The following is an 11,908-nucleotide window of genomic DNA, read 5'->3' on the forward strand; positions in this document are numbered from 1 at the left end:
ATCTCCATTTCATAGGTGAGGAAGTTGAGGCTCAGAGAGGGAAAGGGACTCAGCTGGGATTACATAGTAACAAAACCTAGAGTCAAACCTAGGTCTGTGAGACTGCAAATCTCACTCTTGTGGATCCTCTGATTGAGTCCTGCATGTCACCTATGCCCCAAGGAGAGCATCCAGGACTCCAGGGATTCATGTGCTCACGGTGAATGCAGAACAAGCATCTCGTCGTTGCCATGGTAACCGCACGCAGTCAAGAAGCTACATTATTGAATACCTTCTCACTTCCCCATCTCTCTTCAGACCTTCAGCTCTGGCCGGAGCACCTAAAACTTCTTTGTGTCCCTTCATTGCAGATTCCACCTGATTCTACCATTCGACTGAACACCAAGTCCTTCCGCGCCTTTGTTCCCAGGGTAAGGCTTCCCTTAGCCCTCAGGGTCCAGGTTGAGCCCCGAAAGCCTTCAGGAGTATTCTTTAAAACCTGCAACCTCCTCTCAGCTTGATCAAGAGTCAGAAGGCCCACAGCGGGGTCCCCACTGAAGGCTGGGGTGTTACAGGTTTCCCTTCAAAGTCAAAATGACAGAGGCCCAAGCCCTGTGTCTCCTGGGACCACACGCCACCCAGTCTCTTACTGATGATCTCTGACAATCCCAAGGAATACTGACAGGCCCCACAAAATGTACCCCAATTAAGGACACCAAGCAATCACAGTGGGTGTAGTAGGGATCAGGCCCTGTTCTTGGAGCTTTACAAAAATTATCTTTTGAATGGATAATAAATTCTCATGGTTCAAGATTCAAAAGACCTAAAAAGTTATAGAGTGAAAATTCCCATCCACTCCTGTCCCCTAAACATCCAGCTCACACCCCAAGTCTATCAATACTATCAGATTGCACACATCCTTCCTGGGAGATTGTGTGTATATACAAACAGATGTTATTTGTCTTTCCTTTGTTTTTTTACACAAATGGAGGTATATTTTACACACCAATTTTCACCTTACTTTTTCCCCTACTGTACCAGGAGATGATTCTGTATAGGTAAATAAAAAGCTTCCTCACTCTTGTTTTCCTGGGAATCCTGTCTGCCATTGTATTATGGACTGAGCATAGTTTGAGTATCTGGGTCTCCCATGGAAGGACATGTACATTTTCTCTTTGCTGTATCAGTGACACAGTGAATAACCCTGTAGCTCTGTCATTGCTGGACTAAACTCTTTATGTGCAATGTCTCATTTAATCCCAAAGAAATCTACCTGTCTTCTCCTCTAACTTCTGAGTACCCTTAAGACACCACTCAGATAGGCAGTAGTGTTTAAAGTTCCTTTCAGAAGGCTTGATGATAGCTGAGAGGAATTATAATGATGGGGAAATTGTTAAACTTCAAATGCTGCAGCACCTGGGTCACCTCCTTCCATAAGGCACCCCCACAGCAGGCCCCTTCTCTCCCTATAACCCCACAACAGCCCAACCTGCCGCTGTATTGTTGGCACTAGCTTTGGGACTTTGGCCACATCCTGGCTCCAACAGCCCTTTTTGCCCAGAAAGAGGAGGAAACTCCCCTTCCTCCTTCCTGCTCACATCATAATCAACCTGACACACAAGCAGATCAGCTATCCTTTTGAGGGAAAGTGATTTACCTCCTCAACCTTCTAAACATCTCCCTTTTACAATAGAATGTAGATTTTATATTTGCATAGTTAAAAGGCTCTTGGGACTGTTCCTCCACCAAATTCCCCCCTACACGGAACAGTCTTGACCCCAGATTAAATTTTAATTAAACAGAAAATTGCCAGAGCTTTTTAAATGCTAGAATCTAGGTGTGTCACATCTCAAAAACATTGGTGTATGCAGTTATCAGACTAGGGGGAGGGGAGCCAGGCACGCGGGTTCTAGAGAAGCAATAGCTCTCAGCGATGGCCCAGGGAGGGGTGTGGAGAGAAAAACCCTTTCTGGAGGATAGTTTGGCAATACCTGGCAGAAGCTTTAAAAATATTCTTGCCCTTGGACTCCGCAGGGAATGTATCCCCCAAAATAATAGCCAAGGGTACACAGGGGAGTAGTCATTAAAAGGCAACACTTTGGAGACAACTTGATGCCCAATAAGATTAGATCATTTGCAGTACCCACACACAGTGGAATAGAATACAGCTCAGCCAGAAGATGATGCAGGCTCTATATGTCTGACATGAAAGGATGTCCAGTGATACCTTTAAGAGAACAAGGCACAGAGCATTTTGTGGAAATTAAACCAACAGGTGATCTCAGCTTGCTCTAGCTTCCTCCAGGTTGTCCCAGCAAACCTGCATATTTTCTTCTCGACATAATCTCTTCATTCCACCCTCAGATAGCCAGACTGTACCCCAACACAAACTTGGAGCTCCAGGGAGCAGTGATCTCTGCCCCATGCCTGAACTTCAGCCCTGGGAATCTGTCCACAGCTGCCCAGATGGAGATCGAGGCCTTTGTGCTCCTGCCCAACTCCGTCAAGGAGCCTGTCTTCCGGCTCGGTGTGGTAAGGTTCAAAGCCTTTGCAAATGTGGTTGCCTTTTCCTGCTGGTTCTTCCTTGCACTGACCACCTGGTTAATTCCGTAAAATTGATCTCAACTTAAGGATCCTCAGATAGGCCTTTCTCTTCTTTTTTTTCTAAGTTTATTTATTTATTTATTTTTGGTTGCTATGGGTCTTTATTTCTGTAGTTGCAGTGACTGGGGCTACTCTCTAGTTGCGGTGCACAAGCTTCTCATCGTGCTGGCTTCTGTTGTCGTAGAGCGCAGCTTATGGGGCATGCAGTCTTCAGACTGTGATGCACAGGCTTAGTTGCCCCACATATTGTGGGGTCTTAGTTCCCAGACCAAGGATTGAACGCATGTCCCCTGCATTGGCAGGCAGATTCTTAACCACTGGACCAGCAGGGAAGTCCCAAGATTGGCCTTTCTTGATTGCCCTTATCCCTGATCTATCTTACGACTCTTGTCACTTTTTTTTTCTTATGGCATCCTATTATTTTTCTTCATAGGACTTATGTAAAGATACTTATTAGCTCTTTGCAGGTTTATTTACTTGATGTATGCTTGTTCCACTAAGTGAGTCCATAAGGGGAAGTCCAGATTTAGCGGCTAAACAGTAACAATTGCTCCCAGATGTTGATGTGCAATTTATTGGTTGTCATTGTTATGGAAATTGTCATCAACATATTTTAAATTAAAACATTATTTATTATTATTACTGTTATTATTTCTAAGAGCTGAATCTTGGCCCTGAGATAGCTAGAAAGGATCCCTTTAGAGATCTCCAGAGATAAGCCTCTGTACCTTGGTGGCTCAGACAGTAAAGAATCCTCCTGCAATGCAGGAGACTCGGGTTTGATCCCTGGGTCAGGAAGACCCCCTGGAGGAGGGCATGGCACCCCACTCCAGTATTCTTGCCTGGAGAATCCCCTTGATGGAGGAGCCTGGTAGGCTGCAGTCCATGGGATCGCAAAGCGCTGGACGTGATGAAGCAACAAAGCAACGCACATCTTCTCTCGGTAGTCTGTTCAAAGTTTAATTGCTATCGTAGTCAGTCAGCCATGCTAAGTCACTTCAGTCATGTCCAACTCTGTGACCCTGTGGACTTTAGCCCTCTAGGCTCCTCTGTCCATGGGGATTCTCCAGGCAAGAATACTGGAATGGGTTGCTTTTCGCTCCTCCAGGGGATCTTCCCAACCCAGGGATCAGACCTGGGTTTCCTGCATTACAGGTGGATTCTTTACCACTAGTGCCACCTTGGAAGCCTATCGTAGTGAGCAATTTCAAGTAAAAATGTTCAAGTCCAAGTTCAAACATTTATTGAGCACCTACAATGAGCTTCCTGGTAGCCTACAGTCCAGTGGGCAAGTTCCTGCTTTAACTCAGTGAGGTATTAGTTTAGAGGAGACAGCCAGTTCTCATAGTTATGCATCCTGTACATGACAACCTCCTTCATTGAGACCTGTTTCTTTTTACTGGAATTTCCAGGCCACTAATGTGTCTGCCATGTTGACCTTCAACACCAGCAAGATCTCTGGATTCTTGGAGCCAGGAAAGTAAGTCAGCCTACTGCCCACGTGGGGGCGCTCAACTGGGCTCACTCCTGACACTGCAGCTGCTTCAGTGCAGCTGGAGGTGGGATGTAATTGGATCCTCTTTCAACCTTAGGGCCCACCACTGGGTGAGGAAGCAAACTTAAATTTTAGCCCAGCTGGCCCAGTTGTTTTCCCCCACTGGACCTGTCTCCTTAAACTTCCTTTCCACCATTACTTCCAAACTTCTAAAGAATTTACTGTTTTTCCCTTATCTATGAATTTTAGACATCAGCAATACTGACTTCCTGAAATTATAGAGATTGAGTGCTTTTACACTACACACTTCCCCTCTGCAAGTCTTCCCAGTAAGGCCATATCATTGTTTTTGGTTCCTCAATAATCTTTCTTGCTCTCACTCTACCATACCCTTGGCCCTGTGCCTTCTCCAGTTGGGTTTCCTTCTGGGGAATCCCCACGTTAGGTTTCCCTTGAACATAACGCCCACATCTTTGAATCTTCTCTGATTTGTTATAGGATACAAGTGGAACTGAAAGAATCTAAAGTTGGACTATTCAATGTAAGTTATTGTTGCTTTTATGTAAGAAATGATTAAGGTAATAATTTAGAATATTTACTAAGCACCTGTAATAGAGAAGAAGAAGAGTTACTCTCAGCCCTAGAAGTCATAGAAGTCCCTGAGGACAAGAAACATCAGGCAGAAGAACAGTTACCTCCCAATACTAGGCAGTGTACAATTAAATCATTTGGTGGACAGAATTCTTTTAATTGCAAGGAAAAAAAGGCTAACTAAAAGTGTCTTAAGCAAGAGGAGGAATGAATAGGATCATACAACTAAAAAACAAATATAAGAAAGCTAAGGCTAGAGGTTTCAGGCATAGCTGGATCCAGGTGTTCAGATTAATGCATCAATTTGAAAAGGCAGGGGAAGTTATTATAGGACTGTATGAAATTGTGTGTGCGAAACTTCTGAAAACTGTAGCGCACTATGGAGTTTATAAAGAATTTTCATGCAGTTTTTTAAAAAAAGAACATATATATATATTAAGAGAAGAATCTCTGCCTCTCCATTCTGTTTTTATCTGTTGGCTTCATTCTTAGGCAGGTTCTTCCCATTGGTGGAAAATTCCCGAATTTCCTGTAGTTTTATTAAAAAAAAAAAAAAACAAGATCGTGTGCTAGTCCTCATTGGATTATTCTTAATCAAGTGCCCATCTTTAGCCAAGCGTCTTGGCTGGAAATTGGACAAAGCCAATCAACCAGCATGAGTTTCATCTACACTCCCAGAACCGATATTTGCAGTCCCAAACCACATGGACTGAGAAAGGAAAGGAGCATTCCCCTGAAGCAAATAGGAATTCTGTTATTTAAACAAAAGGAATTGATGGCTGGGCAGGCAAAACCAAGAGACGATTTCCACAAAGAGGAAATGTGGCCGTGGCGAAAAGTGCCCATATGAAAGGAGAAAAAAGAATGGGAAGATTTGCGTGGGCTGAAACACTCAAGGGGAGACTTCTGAAGAGGGAAAGTGTGGAGATGTTCCTCCTCACAGGTCAAGGAGGAGATGGAAAGATTTAACCTACAGTAGTTGGCTAACTTTTTACCATCCTATGGATACTCAGACCCCCCTCTACCTGCCCTCCACTGACCAGACTGCCCCTCAGGTGCCAGGGGACATAAACACTTCAGTGTGAGGAGAGACACTACTCACAGGGGCCCCGCAGCTTGACTCCTCTCAGAGGATGAAGGATGACGTGAGTGATAACACACTAATGCTGTATCCGTGCGTGGCATGTAAAAATGTGTTGTGAAGTGAATGATTCATATGTAAAGAGCCACAAAAAGTCATCCTGGGACTTCCCTGGTGGAACAGTGGATAAGAATCCGCCTGCCAATGCAGGAGACACGGGTTCGATCCCTGATCCAGGAAGATTCCATGTGCCACGGAGCAACCCAGCCCTAGCGCTGCAAGTACTGAAGCCCATGCACCTGGAGCCCGTGCTCTGCAACAGAAGAAGCCACCACATTGAGAAGACCAGGCTTCACAGCTAGAGAGGAGCCCGCACTCACCACAGCTAGAGAAAGCCCGCGGGTAGCACCGAAGACCTAGCGCAACCAAAAAAAAAGATATTGTAAACTAATTAAATATTTGTTTCAAGTCATCCTATCAGGTTTTCCCAACACCGACTGCAAAAAACAAGACCTGTAGATTCATATAAATCTGGATTCAATTTCTAGAAAGTCACTTTCATTCTGTGGTTCTTAGTTTTCTTATCTGTGAAATGGGGGCATTAATATTAACTTTGAAGACTTACAGTGAATCCAGTATATATATATATCATATTTTGAGTCCTAATACCTGGCACACAGTGAGTATTAAAAGTTGGGTTTCATAATTTTTGTTTCAACTTTAAAATCATTTTTTGTTATATAAGTGATTTCAGAAAACATTTTCACTGCAAAAAGAAAAATTAAATACTAAATTTACGGTTAAGCCAAACCTTGATGTTCTTCTAGAGGAAAGATCGTGTAGGCGTGGTGGTTGTGTAGTCTTCCAAAATTTTCTATCACTCTGTACACATATGAATGTGCATCTCAAAGTAGTTTTATCTTATAAAGCAATAGCACGATGTAGGTATCTACCTGAAATTTGCTTTTTTTTCCCCCAAGGCTTTTGCCATGTCGGCACTTACAGGACCACCCCAGCCCCAAGGGTGGTTCTTTGTGGGTTTGTTGGTGGGCAAGATAGTACATGTGATTATGATGTACCTCTCCTATTCTCCACTAGGCGGAGCTGCTGGAGGCACTGCTCAATTATTACCTTCTCAACAACTTTTACCCCAAGGTCAATGGTAAGAATCACTATGGACTTTTCTAAGTCAAGAGTGGACACTGCCCTTGAGGAAAAGAAAGCTGGAACCAGGTCTCTCTTGCAAGCTGCGTGATCTGAGCGAGTCACTTATCCTCGCAGTTTCAGTAGCCTGTCTGTGAGATGGGAGTGTTGAAGTCCGCCTCATCTTCTTCCACGGTTCTAAGGAGGGTTGGGGACACGGGCAGTTTTGGGAGCACAGGAACCTCCTCCTAAGGGAGAAAGAAGGGCTCACAGAAGTGCCCACACACACCCTGAAGTGACAGGTGAAAGACTGAGGACCAAATTAGCGTGCAGAGCACAAGGCAAGGTGCATGCATGCTCAGTCGTGTCCAACTCTTGGTGACCCCATGGGTTGTAGCCCGCCAGGCTCCTCTGCCCATGGGAATTCCCAGGCAAGAATTCTGGAGTGAGTTGCCCTTTTCTTCTCCAGGGATCTTCCCAACTGAAGGATCAAACACGTGTCTCCTGTGGCTACTGCACTGGCAGGATTCTTCAGCACTTGAGCTACCTGTCCACCTCTAAATTTACATTTCCCAGTTAGTTGCCAACTCCTTAGTCAAAAACAAAAGCTTAAAGACCTAAACCCTCTTTCCATGAGGCCCTGCTTCATTTGGCTGCAGTAGAAAGCAGGATACAGGTAGGGGGGCCGAGAGCAAGTACCCACTAGCTTCTTATCATGCGTGGACACTGCCCTATCCTTGCCTCTGCCTCCACGGAGCACGATGGCTGAGAGTTCAGGCTCCTGTGTCAGCCTGCCTGGCATCAAGCCTTAGTTCTTCCGCTTTCTAGCTGTGTGACCTAGCACAAGTTACTTGACCATTCTGTACTTCAGTTTCCTTATCTGAACTTGAGAATAGTAATCCCAATCTTCGGTTATAATTAAATGGGAATATACTGTGTATGGAGTTTGCAGAGACGAACTTGTTTTTGGTAAAATTTTCTCCATAATTATTTACTAACAAATCTCTCAACATTCTGCCTCTACCTGCAGATAAGTTGGCAGAAGGCTTCCCTCTCCCTCTGCTGAAGAGAATTCAGCTCTACGACCCCATTCTCCAGATCCACAAGGTCAGTGGGTTCAAGGGGGGCTCTGAGGATTTGTGGAGGGGATTGGTGAGCTTTCCTGCTTGGCAGGCTATAAGTCAGTGGGTGGGACCCAGCTCAACCCTGTAGCTGGGAAAGCCTGGACTGGGGTGGAACAATTTGGGGTCAGCTGGGATGCCATGAAGACATCCACGTGTGCTTTATAAGCAGCACCTAATAAATTGTCCTTTATTAGGGCAGGAAGGATTTGACACAATATGTGTCACAACTTTTCCACCTCCACCCCCCACCATGGGTGACCAAGGGGAACCTCAGGATGAGCTCATTTTGAAAATACAGCAGTCCTAAACACACCAACAGTTTAGGTTCTGAAAGGCATTTGTGCATTTTTGAAATTTCTCATTTCTTGGGATTTCCCTAGTGGTCCAGTGGTTAGGACTCAGCACTTTCACTGCTGAGGGCCCACGTTCAATCCCTGGTTAGGGAACTAAGGTTCTGCAAGCCTCAGTGCATGGCCAAAACATAGAATGGAATGGAATGGAATGGAATGGAAAAGAATAGAAAAAAGTGGAATAGAATAGCATTTCTTCTAATTACTTAAGTGGAAGAGGTTTGTCATGGATTCATGTTTGGTGTGCTGACCCTCATGAACCCATTGCCCCACCACACCCACAGCCTGACTTATGGTGTCCTTCCTTTCAGTCTGTTGTTTTCTCTAAGCACTTTTTGAAATTGTTTTGGATAGGTGCCTTGTTAGCTCTCAGACTTGTTATTCTTTCTTCTCTTTTTTTCTTTGTGTTGCAATTGAGTCTCCTCTCCACCTGTGTTGAATACTGTCCCAACCATGCCATGAACCATCATTTATAACTATTTGAATACCGAGGAATACGTCTTATTCTTCATTAGACTCTCCACTATTCTGGCCGAGCATTTTATGCGCCATCTGTGCCCCACGGTTCAGGTTATCTTTCTAGAACAGCATCTGTGAGGTGGGAGGACTGGGTTGGCAGGCTTGTGAGCATTTAAGGACATATTGCTTTGTGCCTGATACATAGTCAACATCCAGCAAATAACAGCTACTGAAGACAGTGACAGGCAGCAGAGTGATCAGAAACATTGAAACAGACATCGCCTGGCACGTTTGAAAAACAAATGTCTGGAGCTCTTCTGGACCCAGAGATAGTCAATATCCAACTCTTATTGAGAGCTTGTGAGGAGTGAGATAGATCATTGTTGAAAGCAAGGACTGAGTGACAGTTCACTCAGCTGGCCTCAGTTTTCTCCTCTGTCAAATGAGGTGTAGCCCAAACCTCCCTGGGCTCCTGTGAAGATTAGCGCTTCTAGCTGTTTGGCGTAAGGCAAGTCATTAGACAATTCGTTAGACTGACCCTTAAGCAACACGGCTTTGAAAGTCCCCAGATTGGCCTATATGCAGATTTTTTTTCAACGAAAAGTGAAAGTGAAAGTCACTCAGTTGTATCCAACTCTTTGCCACCCCATGGACTATATAGTCCATGGAATTCTCTAGGCCAGAATATTAGACTGGGTAGCCTTTCCCTTCTCCAGAGGATCTTCCCAACCCAGGGATAAAACCCAGGTTTCCTGCACTGCTGGCAGATTCTTTGTCAGCTGAGCCACAACGGAAGCCCAAGAATAATGGGAGTGGGTAGCCCATCCCTTCTCCAGTGGATCTTCCCAACCCAGGAATCAAACTGGGGTTTCCTGCATTGCAGGTGGATTCTTTACCAACTGAGCTATCAGGGAAGCCCTTTTTTTTCCCCATAGTAAATACTAAGTTATTACACCATCTGCACAGCTGGTTGAATCTGGGCATGCTGAACCACAGATGCGAGGAATCGTGGATACAGAGAGCTGACTGACTATAAGCTCTACATGGATTTTCCACCCATGGAGCATCAGGGCCCCGAACACTCATTTAACAACTGGTCAACTGTATATATAATCAACATGCATTAGAATTTTGAGGTCAACTCTGCCAATGTGTACTCACCTCAAAAACCAGGGAAAGAATTGGATTTTGCTCTGAGTTCAGAATTCCCGTGCCTTAGGTGAGGGAAACTTATGAGGGGGTGGGAGAGTAAACCCCAGCAGCTCACAGTTTTGTGTTATTTGCCAAGGAGAGAGAATTTAGGTGACACGAAGGACATTTATGAGGTTTGCCAGAAAGCAGCAGCTTGGGAAATGACAGATAAATTGCCACCTTAGAAAAGGTAGCCGGCAAAAGCTGTGCTTTATGGAGACCTTGGGGACAGAGACACACGCTCGATTTATGTGCTGACCTGGTTTCTGACACAGCGTGTGCTTCCCCAGATGTGGGCCTCCCTTTAAATCAGAGATGCGTCTTTTTGGAGCAGAGGATGCTTTCACCATCCCATCCTGTCTTGTCTCTCCTAGGACTTCCTGTTTTTGGGGACCAACTTTCGGTACCTGAGAGTTTGAGGGCAACGTGGAAGACGGGGCTTGGAGGCCACAGCTGGATCACCAAGTCGCATTTCCAGATGTGCAGCACTTTCCTGGAGATTCTCGGAAGATGAAGACGTCTCTGTTATCAGCTGTGGGAACCTGGCCTCTGACCCTACCCTTTCAGCTGGTGCACCCACACACTCTCTGACTCCAGACTTTACTTTCTCACCAGGGTAGACCATCCCCACCCACTGACCTGTCCTGTCTTTAAGGGCAGGCACTGTCTTTTTTATTCACCACCGAATCTGTGCCTAGCAGAGTGCTGGCATGTAGTAGGTCCTCAATAAATATTTATTGAATGATTCAATGAAAGAACCACCTGGTACTTCAGCTGAACTGCCGGACCACCCATCTTCTGCTACCTAAGGGGTCTTTGGATGGTCAACTCCTTCTGTGGTCTCCAGGGATGAGCCCTGGCTGCATTCTCATTTCTCAGCACCGCTGCTGTGGAAACCTCCAGGAGGGAACACGGGATTTTGCTCCCTGCTCAGCCCTGCAGCTGGTGCTGATGCTGGCTCTCTCTGGCACTTATCTGTCTCAGTTCATGGACAGTTCATGGGCTCCTTTCAATATGTCCCCCCTCCTTCCCTCCCTCTCTGCCTGCTACAGACAGAGGAACCAGGAGATCTCCCAGAGCAAAAATTCAGCCTCCTGCTGCTTTCTCCCCATTGAACTGGTATAAATTAGGGGGAAATGGATCCATCTAGATTTTGGGTCCAACCCAAATATAAAACTCATCCAACTGATGTTTATGAGTCTCAAGCCTGGAGGAAGAAACCATGATTTCTGATTACTGAACAACCTACCTCTGATCAGACTTTACCAAAGAGTCATTTCCACGTTATGTAGTTGGGCCCCCAGGGACTGGGAATCAGAAAGCTTGTTGGATATTGTTTTAGTTGTGTTATTGAGCAGATGGATGAAGCTGCCAGCTAGCAGATAATTCACAGGGAATAGACCCATTTACCCTGTGTGTGACAGAGATGAATTCCAAGTTGGGACGATGCACTGTCACCCAGCCAGCGGTGGGGTAAGCCATGACTTCACCTCATCCCTTTTGTGCACTTGTTCACCATCATCCACCCCAGTGATGGACTGTGAAGAGCTTGGCTTCATCCAGGATTGGCCATGTGGCCTTGGGCAGGTCCCTTTCCTCTTTCCCCCACTTTATCCTATAAAATAAGGATGCTAATAATAGTATCCATGACCCAGGACTATTATAATGAGAATATTAGTTGATCCATGTAAAAGAATTTATTTAGCCCTACTGGGGATTCAGCATTTATTGGCTGGACATCCTTACTAACCATCTCCTGTTTGTAGGCCCTGAGCTGGTCAGCACAGGGGAAGGAGAAGCAGTAAAAACCAGCTCCAGCGCCTGCTTTTCAGAACTTTGCCTTATGGTGGAAAGAGCCAGTCTTGATCCCAACACACTTGCTTTGGGCCCC

The 11,908-nt window shown here is 45.4% G+C and overlaps 1 protein-coding gene and 1 non-coding gene across 2 annotated transcripts in view; both read left to right on the forward strand.

Annotated features, from left to right (window-relative positions):
- Window positions 1-10,734, forward strand: part of LBP (lipopolysaccharide binding protein) — a 31,596-nt gene extending 20,862 nt beyond the window's left edge. The window contains exons 9-15 of the mRNA XM_065919777.1: window positions 351-410; window positions 2,344-2,511; window positions 3,996-4,063; window positions 4,577-4,619; window positions 6,849-6,912; window positions 7,924-8,000; window positions 10,392-10,734. Of these exons, the coding sequence (XP_065775849.1) occupies window positions 351-410; window positions 2,344-2,511; window positions 3,996-4,063; window positions 4,577-4,619; window positions 6,849-6,912; window positions 7,924-8,000; window positions 10,392-10,436 (525 nt within the window). The 3' untranslated portion in view covers window positions 10,437-10,734. The remainder of the gene's footprint in view (window positions 1-350; window positions 411-2,343; window positions 2,512-3,995; window positions 4,064-4,576; window positions 4,620-6,848; window positions 6,913-7,923; window positions 8,001-10,391) is intronic.
- Window positions 8,391-8,463, forward strand: TRNAE-UUC (transfer RNA glutamic acid (anticodon UUC)). Its single transcript has one exon. It is a non-coding gene; the product is annotated as a tRNA-Glu (tRNA).
- Window positions 10,735-11,908: the final 1,174 nt, after the last annotated feature.

Source organism: Muntiacus reevesi, chromosome 2 (genome assembly GCF_963930625.1).
Source record: "Muntiacus reevesi chromosome 2, mMunRee1.1, whole genome shotgun sequence".
NCBI classification, from domain to species: Eukaryota; Metazoa; Chordata; class Mammalia; order Artiodactyla; family Cervidae; genus Muntiacus; species Muntiacus reevesi.